Source organism: Lepus europaeus, chromosome 5 (assembly GCF_033115175.1).
Source record: "Lepus europaeus isolate LE1 chromosome 5, mLepTim1.pri, whole genome shotgun sequence".
Lineage (NCBI taxonomy): Eukaryota > Metazoa > Chordata > Mammalia > Lagomorpha > Leporidae > Lepus > Lepus europaeus.
Window position 1 is genome coordinate 131,295,849 of NC_084831.1, and position 15,652 is coordinate 131,311,500.

A 15,652-nucleotide genomic window follows, 5' to 3' on the forward strand; every position below is an offset into this window, starting at 1 on the left:
CATTCCATGTTAAGATAATTTGAGTTCACATACTTTATGTTGTCAATTTAAGAGTACAGAGTAATTTGCCTCCCACTTTTATACCTTTCCGATCCTTTTTCACAAACAGTTGTCCATGCTCAGTGGCTTCACTTCCTATGCGTTATCTCCTTAATCTATACAATCTGCTCTGTCCCCCCACCTTACCACTGAAACTGTTCTGGCTAAAAATCATGAATAAACCCCTATATCTTAGACATTTACCAGCAACCCTAGACCCTTCCTGCCTCCTAAAAAATCTTCACTCAATTTCTGTGACATAGCTCCTTTCCCTTTTCTGGCAATACTTTTCCAGAGCTCCACTTCTGCTACTCCCTTACATTTCTATGTTTCCTTAAGACTCTTCTCATTGGGCCGGTGCTGTGGTGTAGCAGGTATAAGCTGCCACCTGCAACACTGGCATCTCATGTGGGTGCTGGTTTGAGTTCCGGCTGCTCCACTTCCGATCCACCTCTCTGCTATGGCCTGAGATACAGGGGAAGATGGCCCAAGTGCTTGGGCCCCTGCATCTGCATGGGAGACCCAGAGGAGGCTCCTGACTTCAGATGGGTCCAGCTCTGGCCATGGCAGCCATTTGGGGGGTGAACCAGCAGATGGAAGACCTCTCTCTCTCTCTCTCTCTCTCTCTCTCTCTCTCTCTGCCTCTCTGTAACTCTGCCTTTCAAATACATCTTTTCAAAAAGGGGGGTAGGGGGGAGGGAGAGAGACTCTCCTTATCCTCAGCCCTGTGTGGTAACTCCTGTGATCTTGTTTACCTTATGGATTCAATTACTACACATAAGCACAGGATTCTAAACTCTATTTGCAGCCTTTATCTCTGCCAGCACCCAAAGTGTAACATCCCATGCTGTATCAAACGATGCCACAACAGTGTCACAGACACTTCAAATTCAACAGATTCAGACCTGAAATCATCACCTCTTTCCTTCCTCATCCCAATCTCCATTTCTTCCTCCAATATTTCTTACCCAAATCAGAAATCTGGGCATTTTCCTAAACTCATGCCTCTCCAGACCCCACCTGCAATAATCATCAAGTCTTATTACTTCTGCTTCCTCTATATCTGTTAAATTTGTATCATCTACTGCCTTCCCAAAGCTATTGCCAAAGTTTAGCTTTTTATCATTTTTGTGACCGGGTCACTTCAAAAGCCTCGTCACTTCCCTACCTCCAAAATGGTCCCTTCTCCAATTTTTCCTCCATACTATTATCAGTTGTCTTCCTTAACACAATCTCATGTCAAGCTTCTGTTTAAATCCTTTAAAGGTTGTCTAAAGCCTTCTTGATAGAAGTTAGATTTCTCACTAGTTCCTCTGACATTGAGAACTCTGCGAAATAGCTTCCACTTTAAAAAAAAAAAAAAGATTTATTTATTTATTTCAGAGGTAAAATTATAGACAGAAAGAGGGAGAGACAGAGAGAAAGATCTTCCATTTGCTGGTTCACTTCCCAAATGGTTGCAATGGCTGGAGCTAGGCTCATCTGAAGCCAGGAGCCAGGAGCTTTTTCCAGGTCTCCCACGCAGGTGCAGGGGCCCAAGGACTTGGGTCATCTTCCACTGCTTTCCTAGGCCATAGCAGAGAGCTGGATTGGCCTGTACTTTACACATATTTTTCACTTCTTACACTAACTAATTTGTAAGTTCTGGAATGTACCCTGTTATTATATCCCTATCCTATCACACACAGTCGCTACAAGAACTTTAAAATGCACAGTATAGTGTATTACAGATGTAAGTTGTAATAAATACTTAATAGCATTTTACTTATATTTATTTAGCTGACCAACACTAACATTTCCAGATTCAGCTGAAGGATTACGTCTTCAAGATAACCTGATCCCATAAGTAGACTGGGATATCCTCTTTCTTGAATTTTATAATACTCAAAATAAATCTTCTTAGAAGTTACTTATTGTACTGCAAAGTTATGATTTATTTTTTGGTCTTTTCTCCTTCCCTGGAGAGAGTTGGTAAAAACAGAATTTTTTTCTATTTTGTTTCTCTAGTGCCTAATAGAGTCACTTACACACACAGAGTAGATGTACAACAGCATCCTGACACAGGATTAAATGAATAGGCCAATTAAAAAACATTTGCTACCTCTACACTAAATTGCAAAGCTTTAGTTAGAACAGAACAGAGACGTCGTTCAGCCTAGTAGAATTCTTCTATGCTATTACAGTTGTGATACAGGTTTTACATTGTTTTATATTGTTTCTGAACCAAATACATAATGTTACAACCATTTTTCCCTGATTTTAGAATCAGGAAGCACCATAAAATATAAACCATATATAATCACTTAAGAATTGTCTTCTGGGAACCTTTTGGGAGCAGAATTACTTAAATTCTAAATTACACTGAAAAACCAAAAACATATGGTTATTTTCTCAGGGAAGACAAAAATCACTTAGCAGAAAATCTCCTACTCTTTGGAAGATTTCCATCATTAGTCAATTTTCAGTGGGGAACTCATGGCAATATATTTAAGAATGGCGGCCGGCGCCATGGCTTAACAGGCTAATCATCTGCCTGCGGCGCCGGCACACCGGGTTCTAGTCCCGGTCGGGGCGCCGGATTCTGTCCCGGTTGTCCCTCTTCCAGGCCAGCTCTCTGCTGTGGCCTGGGAAGGCAGTGGAGGATGGCCCAAGTCCTTGGGCCCTGCACCCCATGGGAGACCAGGAGAAACACCTGGCTCCTGGCTTTGGATCAGCAAGATGCGCCGGCTGCAGCGGCCATTGGAGGGTGAACCAACGGCAAAGGAAGACCTCTCTCTCTGTCTGTCTCTCTCTCACTATTCACTCTATCTAAATAAATAAATAATTAAATAATTAATTAATTAAGAATGGCAATAATAAACATAAGTACCCTAAGTTTAATTGGAAATAATCATCTTGAATATAAAAATAATGTACTTTCGGGGCCGGCACTGTGATGTAGCTGGTAAAGCTGCCACCTGCAGTGCTGACATCCCATATGGGCACCAGTTCAGGTCTTGGCTGCTCCACTTCCAATCCAGCTCTCTGCTGTGGCCTGGGAGAGCAGTGGAAGATGGCCCAAGTCCTTGGGCTCCTGCACCTATGTGGGAAGACCCAGAGGAAGCTCCTGGCTCCTGGCTTCACATCGGCGCAGCTCAACTCCAGCTGTTGCAGCCAACTGGGGAGTGAACCAGCAGATGGAAGACCTCTCTCTCTCTCTGTCTCTTCTTCTCTCTCTGTGTAACTCTTTCAAATAAATAAATACATATTTAAAAAATAATAATATACTTTCACAAAATATGCTAAGAATTGTCAGCTGGGCTGACACTGTGGTGTAGAGGGTAAAGTTGTCATCTGCAGTGCCAGCATCCTATATGGGCACCAGTTTGAGTCCCAGCTGCTCCACTTCTGATTCAGCTTCCTGTTAATGGCCTGAGAAAAGCAGCAGAGGATGGCCCAAGCATTTGGACCCCTGCATCCATGTGGGAGACCCAGAAGAAGCTCCAGGCTCTTGGCCCAGCCCTGACTGTTGAAGCCATTTGGGGAGTGGACCAGTGGATGGAAGACCTCTCTCTGTCTCTCCCTCTCCTGCTCTGTTACTCCGAATTTCAAATAAATATAATAAATCTTAACAACAACAAAGAATTGTCAGCCAAGTTCAAAAGCCACAGCTATCACTTTACTAAAACACAAATTTTAAAGCAGAGAACCAAAAAGGAATAACTGCTTAACCTTGCCCTATCTACTTCACAAAATGGTTAAGAATCAAGTGAGAAAAGGTATATAATATATACCATAAAATTATATAAACATGAGCTACTGCCATTAACAACTTCATATTTTCATCATCTAAAAATTTATGTTTTTTCCAAGACAACCTAAATTTCATCTAGACTGATATCTCATCTTACCTATTTTCTTCTTTTGTTGCCGGCCAGCTGACTCTGTTATCGTTTCCTTCTTCTTTTCCACTGTAAACAAGATAGTTAACAGTGAAAATTAATTATGCAATATGCTTAAGAAACAAAGGATACTTTATCACAGCTGATGTGATGAAAGATTCTTATGATAAAGTCACACTGACTTTCTGATGCTATGGTGGGGTGAGGGTTGTCTGCCAAGGGTTCATGTGTTGGAGGATGGTACTTTCTGGGGTAGAATTTTTCAGAAGTGGGGCCAAATGGGAGGGGGTTAGGTCACTGGGGGTACTGCCCTCAGAGGTGATTCTCCTGGGACCCCAGTTAGAATGAACTATTCCAAGAGTGCACCTTACCTCTGAATCACTCTGAGGTTTTCAGTCTAACCATGGGATCTCCCTCTCTCGCACATTCCCAACTTGATACCATCTGACATGATGGGACACAACCAAGGTGGCCCTCAGAACAGGCTGAAAATTGGGCCTGTCCAATCTTAGACTTTCAGACACCAAAACCCTGAGATAAATCATTCACTTCTTTGTAAGTTACCCAGTTTTGGAGTTTTTTGTTATAACAATGGAAAACATACTAATACAACTGGCCTATTCCCACAATTACTGACAATTAAAAGTAGAGACAACACTCTAAACAGAAAACAATAATTGTAAGCATTGTTAATCAAATATTTATAAAGGACTGTATTAAGACACAGTCACGGGGCTGGTGCTATGGTGTAGTAGGTTAAGCCCCCGCCTGTGGTGCCAGCATCCCAATATGGGTGCAGTTCTAGTTCTGGCTGTTCCTCTTCCTATCCACCTCTCTGCTTATGGCCTAGGAAAGCAGTGGAAGATGGTCCAAGTGCTTGGGCCCCTGCACCCATGTGAGAGGCCTGGAAGAAGCTTCTGGCTTCCAGCTTTGGAGTGGCCCAGCTCTGGCCATTGCGGCCATTTTGGGAATGAACCAGAGGATGGAAGACCTTTCTGTTTGAGTCTCCCTCTGTCTGTAACTCTACATCTCAAATAAATAAAATCTTAAAAAAAGAGAGACAGACAGACAGACAAGAAGGAAAGAAGGAAGAAGGGAAGAAGGAAAGAAGGAAAGAAGGAAGGAAGGAAGGAAGGAAGGAGAGAGAAAATCAGGAGAAAGAGCCAAACAAGTTAAGATTGAGCCAGATGTTTGACTCAGCAGTTAAGTCACGGGTTGGGACATCTGCAGCTCATATTAGAGTGCCTGGGTTCACATAACAGCTCCACTCCCGATTCTAGCTTCCTGGTAATGTGCATGCTGGGAGGTAGCAGGTGATGGTTCAAGTTGTGAGGTCCCTGTAATCCACGTGAAAGATCTGGATTAGGATCCCAGCCATTGCTGGCATTAGGGGAGTGAACTAGCAGATGGCAGTGTTCTCTCTCAAACAGAAATAAAACGAAATAAAACAGTTTAATAAGTTGTAATCTATTTTTTATGTATTTCAATGAACGATAAAGTTAACAGTAGCTTTTGAAAAGGAATAATATAAGGGCCGGTGCTGTGGTGTAGCAGGCAAAGTGGCTGCCTGCATGGCCAGCATCCCAAATGGGCGCCGGTTCAAGTCCCGGCTGCTCCACTTCCAATACAGCACCCTGTTATGGCCTTGGAAAGCAGTGGAAGATGGTTCGAGTCCTTGGACTCCTGCACTCACATGGGAAGACCCAGAGGAAGCTCCTGGCTCCTGGCTTTGGATCAACACAGCTCCAGCTGTGGTGGCCAACTGTGGAATAAGTCAGTGGATAGAAGACCTCCCTCTCTCTCTCTGCCTCTCCTTCTCTCTCTGTGTAACTCCAACTTTGAAATAAATAAATAAATCATAAACAAAGGAATTGTATATTTTATATATTTTAATCACCTGTGAATGATCTAAAACTAGAGTCAAAATTTACCTTCACTTTGTTTATATTATCTGTTCTCATGTTAGCAAACTACATGAATTATTTCTAAAAGCAACATTATAGAAAATAAAGCAAGAGGCCTTTCCCTTAGTACATCAAATTTGTTGCCTGAATACTAGAAACAAAGTTGGTATTACTGCTTTATCAGAGAGGCATAAAATTCAATCTGACTCCAATACAGCTAACGAAATTTAAAGTACTAAACAAGATAAAATGTGTGTGTGTTGTCACAGATATTGATCTAGATAAGAAAACACCAGACATAGCTACACAGAGATTTCAAATCAACATAGTAGTATGAGATCACATAAGGAAATTAAGTCAAACTCCACATTACAGAAATAACATCTTAAAATATAAAATGAATACAAAACATTAAATGTTTTTATCATTACGATTGGCCAGAGAAACAAAAATATTTCTTCCTCACCCCATAAGGACTATACAACACAACTATTTAACACTGAACCATGACTGCAAAAACAAAGCAAAAACAAGGGCAAGAAAAAGAAGGCTAAATAATAGAAACATACGATGATACTGTAAACACTAACCTGGTCTTCTAGTGGACTGAACTGAGACTAGAGAAATGTTTTTCAAACTTCATGAAGTTCATGACCTGCTAATGCTGTGTTCTGAATTCCAGATTTCTGCCAAGTTTATAAACTATTCTAAAACTTTTATCCTGTTTCACTGTAAACAGCAATACAGTACCTTATGCTTCATACTAATTTATACTTATAAATGCTCTCAATTTTTGTTACAAGGATGTTACATGTGCTTTAGTCCTCCTTATTAAGTCTATAAGCTAACATTAGTCTATTTTACAACAGCAACACAATGAAAGGAGACCCACTAATATTTAAAGCACAGCAAAAGCTTAGCGACCACCAGAATCAACCAACTTGCTACCTGTAAGAAAGCATGTCTTTTGTCAAAGGCCCAACCTCAGTAGCACTGATTTTTGGATAGCAGTAGTCTCCAAATAATGCCCAAAATAAGATCACCCCAAGAAAAGAACATCTAATTCTATTTTTTGTATTCTTCAAAATCTACAAACTTCTCTTGCCTGGTTCATATCAAACTATGAATCCAAGCTATGAATAGAAGGGATTATACGTGCTTTTGCAAGTAAGACATTTGTTCAAAGAGGGAATTTACCTTATACTCTTTCTTTTAAATATCCCTCATACTAAATATAATAGTTGTACTCAATTAATGCATTCATTTCACATTGCCCTTATGACAAACTCAACATTTAGCAAGCAATCAAGGATGTCAACTGGTCATAACTGTGGCATAGGTTAAGCCTCCACCTGCAGTGCTGGCTTCTCATGTGGGTGCTGGTTCCAGTCTTGGCTGCTCCACTTCCAATCCAGCTCCCTGCTAATGCACCTGGGAAAAGCAGCAGAAGGTGGTCCAAGTGCTTGGGCCCTTGCACCAACGTGGGAGACCCAGAAGCTCCTAGCTCCTGGCTTCAGCCTGCCCCAGCTCCAGCCACTGCAGCCATTTGGGGAGTGAACCAGAGGATGAAGACTTCTCTCTCTGTCTTACCCTCTCTCTCTCTCTCTCTGTTAACTCTTTCAAATAAATAAAAATAAGTAAATAAGTAATATGTAATAACATAATAAATAAGTAAACCTTATCATATGTTAGAAAGTGGTGGCCGGCGCCGCGGCTCACTAGGCTAATCCTCCGCCTTGCGGCGCTGGCACACCGGGTTCTAGTCCCGGTCGGGGCACCGATCCTGTCCTGGTTGCCCCTCTTCCAGGCCAGCTCTCTGCTGTGGCCAGGGAGTGCAGTGGAGGATGGCCCAAGTGCTTGGGCCCTGCACCCCATGGGAGACCAGGAGAAGCACCTGGCTCCTGCCATCGGATCAGCACGGTGCGCCGGCCGCAGCGCGCCTACCGCGGCGGCCATTGGAGGGTGAACCAACGGCAAAAGGAAGACCTTTCTCTCTGTCTCTCTCTCACTGTCCACTCTGCCTGTCAAAAAAAAAAGAAAGTGGTAAGAGCCACAGGGGTAGAGGTGGGAATGGAATTACAGCAGGGTAAGCAATTAGGAGCAGTAGTGGTAGGGAAGGTGAGAAGACTGTAGTTCTAAACAGAGTAGCCAAGTTAAGACTCTGAGGTGAGCTTTGAACAAAGATTCGAATTAGGTAAGAGGGTTGGCCAAGCAGGTATTACAGAGAAGAACATTTCCAAGCATAGAGAACAACTAACAGAGAGGTCCCAGCACTGGAGTGTGTTTAGCATGAGTGAAAAACAGGAAGCAAGACACTGTGGTGAAGAGAGAAGGAAAGAATACAAGAGGAAACAGGAGAGGCTCTGTAGGCCACTTGTAAGAACTCTGGCACATTTTCTCTGAGTGAAAAGGCGATACCATCACAGGATTATGAGCAAAGAGGAACACGATCTGATAGGCTTTTAGAGAGACTATTTACCTGTTATTTTGACAACAGACTACAGGGAAACAGGATCACCTGATGGAGGCTATTGCAATAATCCATACAAAAGATCTTGGTGCTTAAACCATTGTGGCTAACAGTGGAGGTACTAAAAAGTGGTCAGATTTGGGGTATATTTGAAGGTAGTCCAATATACTTGCTGACAAGTTGTATGTGGGTTATGAGAGAAGAGTCAAAGATTTTTTGACACAGGCTATAAATAAAGCAGGCTTGGAAGGGAGGAATATGTGTTGAATTCTGGATATGTTGGGTGTGAGATGCCTATAAGTCAAGTGAAGATGACAGATTGATAGGTGAACATGTAATTCTTGTATTAAGAGAGAGCTAAAGAAATGAATTTAGAAGTGGTCGGCAAATTGAACATAAAAATCAAGAAAGCAGTGAATACAGAGAAAAAAACTATATCTTATGTTATTCCCAACAATTAAAAGGTCCAGAAAAAGAACAAGGAAACTGCTCAAGAATGACTAACTGGATAAGTGAGCAAAACCAGTGTGATGTTCTTGAAAGCAGATAAATAGTATGCTGGGACCAGTGTTGTGGCACACCAGGTTAAACTGCCACTTGTGATGCTGGCATCCCATATCAGAGTGCTGGTTGAGACCCAGTTACTCCACTGCAGATCCAACTTCCTGCTAACACATGTGGGAAGGCAAGGCAAGACAAGCCTATAACTTGGGTCCCAGCCACCAATATAAGAGACTTGGGTGGAGTTCTCGGCTCCTACCTTCACTCTGGGGAGTGAAGGAGTGGATGAAAGATCTCTCTCTGCCTTTCATATAAATCTTTAAAATAAATAAATAAAGTGTACCAAGGCTTCTGGTTTGCACTACTCAAAGTAGAGAGCTACCAGTCACCAAAAGTAGGGAAATGCTAAAAAAAAGATCATGTTTATGAAGGAACAGAAAATGAATTTGGTTGTAAATATGCTGAAGTGCATTATCAAACACTGAATAAGGGAAAGAATGGCAAACTGTAATTTAAAAAGTTTGAGTTTCTCTCTTAATTCTTTGTTTGCTCTATGACAAAAATATATCATTTACTTTCTGAGTCTCAATTTTCTTTCCTCTAATATAGAGGTAACATTTATACAACTGACCACAATGGGTTATTATGTGTACCAGCTGAGATAATTTAAGGAAAAAAATTTGAGAGGCCAGCATTGTAACACAGCAGGTTAAGCCATGGCTCACCAATATCCCATACTGGACTGCCAGTTCAAATCCTAGCTACTGTGCTTCTGATTTAGATTCCTGCTAATGCACCTGGGAAGGCAGCAGAAGATGGCTCAAGTACTTGGGCTCCTGTCACCACGTGGAAAACCTGGATGGAGTTCCTGGCTCTTGGCTTTGGCTTCATCTAGACAAGGCTGTTGCAGCAATTTTGGGACTGAAGCAGCGGCTCAAAGAGTGCTATCTCCCCTTCTCTGTCTCTCCCTGTCACTATGCCTTTCAAATAAATAAATGTCAAAAAAATACAAACCTTCAAACTCTTATGAAGATATCAGGGAAAAGTCGTAGAATACAGTATTCTAAGAAGTTCTAAGAAGAAGTTGTATTTAATCCTTATAAGAAAGAAAAAGAACATTGAAAGCCAAACCAGACCTATAAGGAACCAATCAAACTGTACCTCAGCTATGTCCTGTGGAGTTCCCAATTTTCTTTTTTTGTTTGTTTGTTTTTTGAAGACTACCATGTATTTGAAAGTCAGAGTTCCAGAGACAGAGCTATAAAGAGATCTTCTACCTTCTCCAGATGGCCACAAGGGCAAGGGCTGGGCCAGAATGAAGCCAAGAGCCAGGAGCTTCATCCAGGTCTCCCATGTGGGTGGTAGGGACCCAAGCACTTAGGGATATTTTCCGCTGCTTTAGCAGAAGAGCTGGATTGGAAATTTAGCAGAAGAACTGGATTGGAAATGCAGCACCCAGGACTTGAACTGGTACCCATACGAGACACAAGCATTACAGATGGCTTTACCCACTACCCCACAACACTAGCCCCCTATTTCATTTGAAAGACAACAAACTACTTGTTTTTATTCTTTTCCTCAAACAGTTCTTCAAACTCCTCACTCAAACAAAACTCAGCTTATTTCTGAAGAGTTATGATTTTTCTTTTAAAGATTTATTTATTTATTTGAAATGCAGAGTTAAACAGAGGGAAAGAGAGAGAGATCTTCCATCTGCTAGTTTACTCCCCCAGACGACTACATTGGTCACACATGGGCCAGTCCAAACCCAAGAGCTTCCTCTCAGTCTCCCACACTAGTGTAGAGCCCCAAGGACTTAGGCCATCCTCTGCTGCTTTCCCAGGTACATTAGCAGGGAGCTTGATTGGAAGTGGAGCAGCCGGGACTCCAAACAGCACCCATATGGGATGCCGGAGCTGCAGGTAGCATCTTTACTTACTATGCCACAGTCCCAGCCCCAATTCTACTTACCTTGACACCACTTATAATGTCACTCTCCAAGCACACCTTACACATTAAAATTTCCATATTTCTGCTCATATGTTATTTTCTTTATTTGGAATTTCCTTCTCCTATCTCATTCTCTATCAAAACTAACCATCCAGCAGGGTTTGCAAGCTTATTAGCATCACGAAGGTTTCCCATGGTTCCTCACAACTAAATGGAAATTCTTCTTTAGAACTACTACCAAGGGCAGGCATTTAGCCTAGCAATTAAGACACCTGTCTCTTATTCTGAATGCACCTGGGTTTGATACTTCGCTCTGATTCTAACTCCAGCTTCCTGGAATACAAATGCTAGAAAGTAGCAGTGATGGATCAACTAACTGGGTTTCTGCCACCAACAAATGGGAACTTCAATTGAGTTCCCAGCTCCCTATTAGGGGTCCCCACTTCCCTCCTACCCCCATTTTGAGAGTGAACCAACAGATGAGCGAGCAGTCTCTCTCCCTCTGAAATTAAAATGTAATAAAAGAACTACCACAGTAAATGTCCCTCACTTCCCTTCAGTTTCATTTTGCATAACTGTCTTTTATTTACAAATAGCCTTCAAGTTGTACTCATCTTTGTGTTCCTATCAAGTTTTAGTATCAGCGGGAGCTTCTCAAATATATACTGTGAACATGCACTCAATGAGCTTGACATGTTGAAACTGTTCCTAACATGTTGTCATACTCACATTTTTTACTCTGCTTTTCCACTTCTGCCTTCAGTCTCTTGTACTTGTCTGTCCTATAAACCAGGACCCAGGTTATGCCTAAAACATTAAGAGCAACATGCTAGTAAGAAGTCTGAACAGTCACAACAAACTATTTGTGGTTCCTGTTCAAGAAGGGATTTTTAACTTTTTGGCTCATATTGAGCCCTAGTTAACTTTTTTCAATCGCTAATACAACAGACTTTTTCACCAAACCAACTGTAAGAGGATGTGAAAGTGTCTCCACAAATACCCAAGTGAAAGCTACCTCACACCAAGGAAAATCGGCATTCGATTGCTACCATCCCTCCCTCTCCTGTTCACGAGTTCCCAGTGATTTCCTGGAGGAGGGCGGACAAGCCCCCCAAAGAGATTAAGGCTCGCGATCTTTCCCCCCCGGTGGCGCAGGGGACCCCGGGTCCGAAACAGCCGCTCTCACCCTCGGCGAGAAGAGCCGTGCACACGGAGATAAACACGATGAGTAGCGTATCCGCGAACATGGTGCTCATCTCGCAGCTCCGTCCTGCACTCCCACCCACCAGAGGGGAAGCGCTCTCGAGCCAGAAAAGGAAAAACGACTTCCCGACACTCCACGACCACCCAGCCAGACGCGGACTCTGACAGCCTGGTGAGCACACTTCCGCTTCCGGGGCATAGCACCGGAAGGGCTCTGGCGTGGGAGCCGTGTGGCCGTGCGAATCTAAAGGAAACCAACCCGTAAATCAATGGGACTGAAGGGCTGGCGCTCAGGCCGAATCTCGCGAGACTTGAGAGTTGGAGCGCTTGAGGGAGAATGACGGCGGCGGCAGCGGCGTCGCTTAGTGGTATTTACTTGGCGGGGGTGCTCGCACCTGCTTTCTTCTCGGGCAGCCGCCAATTATTTGGACTTGTACCTCAGCCCCACCTCTCTGGCCGTAATGCTAGTTTAGCCTTGGTTTGCCATAAACTGTAAACTCAGCACGCACTGGCTTTCTGTGCCAGGCGCCCGACGCGGAGCTGGGACGCGAGAATGACGACTCACGGGCCGCTGGCTTCGGGGGGAAACTTGCCGATGCCACCTGACTAGCTGTGCCCCAGCTGCTGTGGTGGCAGGTTAAGAGGGTGGTCCTAAGGAGCTGGTGACTTGGAGGAGAAGAAATGAAGCAAAAAGACTTCCACGGCGGAGGGGAGAGCAGAGATACTGCTGCTTAAAAGTACGGGGTGGAGCGCGCTGGCGAAGGGGCCATAAACCCAATGCCTACAGTGGTGACAGAATAAATTACCTCAGGCAAGCTGCGCCTGCGAAAATGGCGGGGGGCTCTGACGGGTGAGGGAGCACTACTTTCCTCGGAAAGGGGGAGTTGGATGCCGTGATCCGGCCAATTTCTCTGGGAGAAGCTGCCCCCTGTTTCTAGGCTCCTTCTGTTTTTCTGGAAAGTCCAGGAACACTGATTTTTTATTTTTTATTTTTATTTTATTTTTGCTGTGAAAGTTCAATTTATAAATGCTGGCAACTCATTCACAGCCAAACACTCAGTACAGATCCGGGAGAGTGTCTCAGAAGCTTGATTTCAGGCTACTGTAGAGGTGTGCAGCATTTTCAGACTGAGAGAGAGAGAGTGTGTGTGTGTCTGTGTGTATGAGTGTATGAACATCTGAAAGCCAGCTGAACCATCTCCCCTTGACTTGCACTATCAATGGTTCTTTTCTCTCTGCCTCTTTTAAAGATTTTATGTATTTGAGAGGCAGAGAGAGAGGTCTTCCATACACTGGTTCACTCCTCAGATGGCTGCAACGGCCAGAGCTGGGCCAATCTGAAGCCAGAAGCCAGGAACTTCTTCCCGGTCTCCCACGTGGGTGCAGGGGCCCAAGTGCTTGGGCCATCTTCTGCTTTCCCAGGGCATTTGCACAAAGCTGAATCAGAAATGGAGTAGCTGGGATTCGAACCGGCACCATATGGGATGCTGGTGCTGCAGGCAGAGGGTTAGCCTACTATGCCACAGCATCAGCCCATTCTTTCCTCTTAAACTTCGTTGCCCTTGTTATAGCTCTCCTGTGACACCCCTTTTGACTTTTTTTCTCTAGTTATATTTGCATTTCTTGTCTCCTACACTATGGAGTCAGAACACCTGCCTTCAAGTTGGATTCCTCAGTCAACTCCAAGTACCATTCCAGGCAAACTGATTCACCACATTGTGCTTTGGTTTCTTGAATGTAAAAAATGGCATAATGGTAATACTAGCAGTCGGAAGTCCAAAGAGTGTCAGTTTGCTGTTTTTGCTTTTTTAAGAATAAGTAAGTTAAGTGTTTAGAATCTTATCTGGTCTATAGTGAAGTTGCAATTAATTTTTACTGTTGTTGTTAGCTCTGTTGAACCATTGCACTCATAATCCTTGAACTAATTTTCTTCTCATTCTGTTCATTTTCCCTGTGATCTTGTTCCCTTCAATAATTTCATTTACTCTCTATCCATTGATACTAATAATCCATAAAATAATATCTGTAGCCCAAGCTTGCCTGAATTTCAGGCCTAGTATCTAACTGCTTTCTCACTGAACATTTCCATTTGGGAATCCCAAACTGGACTCATCATATTCCTTTTCCCAAACTCCAGTCTTCTACCCTTATTCTGTTAGTGAATAATAGCACCATGTCTACCTGTCCTCAGAGCCTGTTTTCTTTATCTCACATGTCTATTCACCAAGTTTGACAAATTTTTCCTCCTTCATAAGCTTTTTTCAATGTATTTTAATTCTCTCTACTATACCTCTTAAAAATATAGAATAACAAGAAATAATAAAACAAAAGGTATATGGAAGTTTCCAGACAAGCCATATAAAATGCTTACAAGCTTTTTTTTTTTTTTTTAAATGGTGAAGCTACATTTGACATTGAAGTCACAGTGTTATTAAGTGACCAGGGCTGTGATTATGTTTGATGTTCCCGTTTTGGTTCAACCAGTCAGCCTTGTGTATCTGCAGCATCCGTATAAAGTTAAACGTGACTAGAGAGCTGTTCTTATAGTAGTTCTAAAGAACTACTTAACTGCTTTTAACCAATGAAGTAGATCACCATAAAAAGGATCCTTATGAAATTAAAATAATACTACCTACCCCCTCAAAAAACCAGAACATACATCTGCAGCTAACTCTGACTGCTACTTTTATACATATTACTTCATACTTAAACTGTGATGGGTGAAATGAATAAAAACAGTGAAGGGTCATTGCCTTTAAAAAATTTTTATTTTGTTTATTTGAATGGCAGAGTTAGAGATATGCTGCTGGCAAAGCTTCTGTTTCTCCCACGTAGGTGCAGGGGCCCAAGCACTTAGGCCATCCTGTGCTTACTTTCTCACACACATTAGCAGGAATGCTGGATTGAAAGCAGAGCAGCCAAAACTTGAACCATTGTCCAGGTGGGATGCTGGCATTGCAGGTGGTGGCTTAACCTACTACACCACACTGCCTCCCGCACCCCTGGAGGTCATTGCTTTTAAGTTTCACAGCAATTTAGGTGGTTCTTCTAGCCTCTGTTCATGCTGTACCAACCTTATTTTGGACAGAACGAACATTTCCTAGTGTGTATTTAATCACCAAAGGACTGAAGATGTCATAGCTTCTATTTGTAGTGTTTCTAAGACTGTCTCCATTTAGTGCAAACAAAAAAGGAAGAAATCTTGGGAGAACAGAAGTAATGCACATTTAATGATCAGATTTAAGTGTTCATGGCAAATAGCCTTGTCTATGCTCTAGCTGTTTCTATGGCTTGGGCTTCCGTGGTCTCCCCCCTGCTCAGCTATATCATTTGCTAGCAAATCGTCAGGATTAGAAGCACTCAGCAAAGCCTAGATCGACAGCAGAGCTATGTGGATCTCCAGTGCTGGAGACTACTTTAAAATATCTAAACATATTTTTCCTGACTTGTCTACATCAGGATGATAAATTTTGGTCATGAAACATACTTTAGGGGCTGCCATTGGATATTCTTTTGGAAGAGATAATTCAAGTTTAAAATACACTCCCTAGAAGGAGGACTCCTGGGGGCTAGCATTGTCCACCTGAAAATAATGGGGGCGTTGTTCCACTTCAGTGCTAGGAACTGGTTCTGCTAGCGTATGTTGGGGGGTTTCCTTTAAATATAATATATATACACACACACATATATGTATGTATTTGAAA

General features: G+C 42.7%; 1 protein-coding gene across 2 annotated transcripts in view; it reads right to left on the reverse strand.

The window, feature by feature from the left end:
• The window catches only part of TMCO1 (transmembrane and coiled-coil domains 1), a 57,431-nt gene extending 45,250 nt beyond the window's left edge, over positions 1-12,181 (reverse strand). The window contains exons 1-3 of one of the 2 annotated variants that reach the window (XM_062192667.1): positions 12,014-12,181; positions 11,475-11,533; positions 3,930-3,989 (exon numbers count right to left, since the gene is read on the reverse strand). In XM_062192667.1, the coding sequence (XP_062048651.1) occupies positions 3,930-3,989; positions 11,475-11,533; positions 12,014-12,147 (253 nt within the window). In that variant the 5' untranslated portion in view covers positions 12,148-12,181. Of the gene's footprint in view, positions 1-3,929; positions 3,990-11,474; positions 11,553-11,931 lie in introns of both variants that reach the window. The other variant, XM_062192666.1, reaches the window with a different exon arrangement.
• Positions 12,182-15,652: the final 3,471 nt, after the last annotated feature.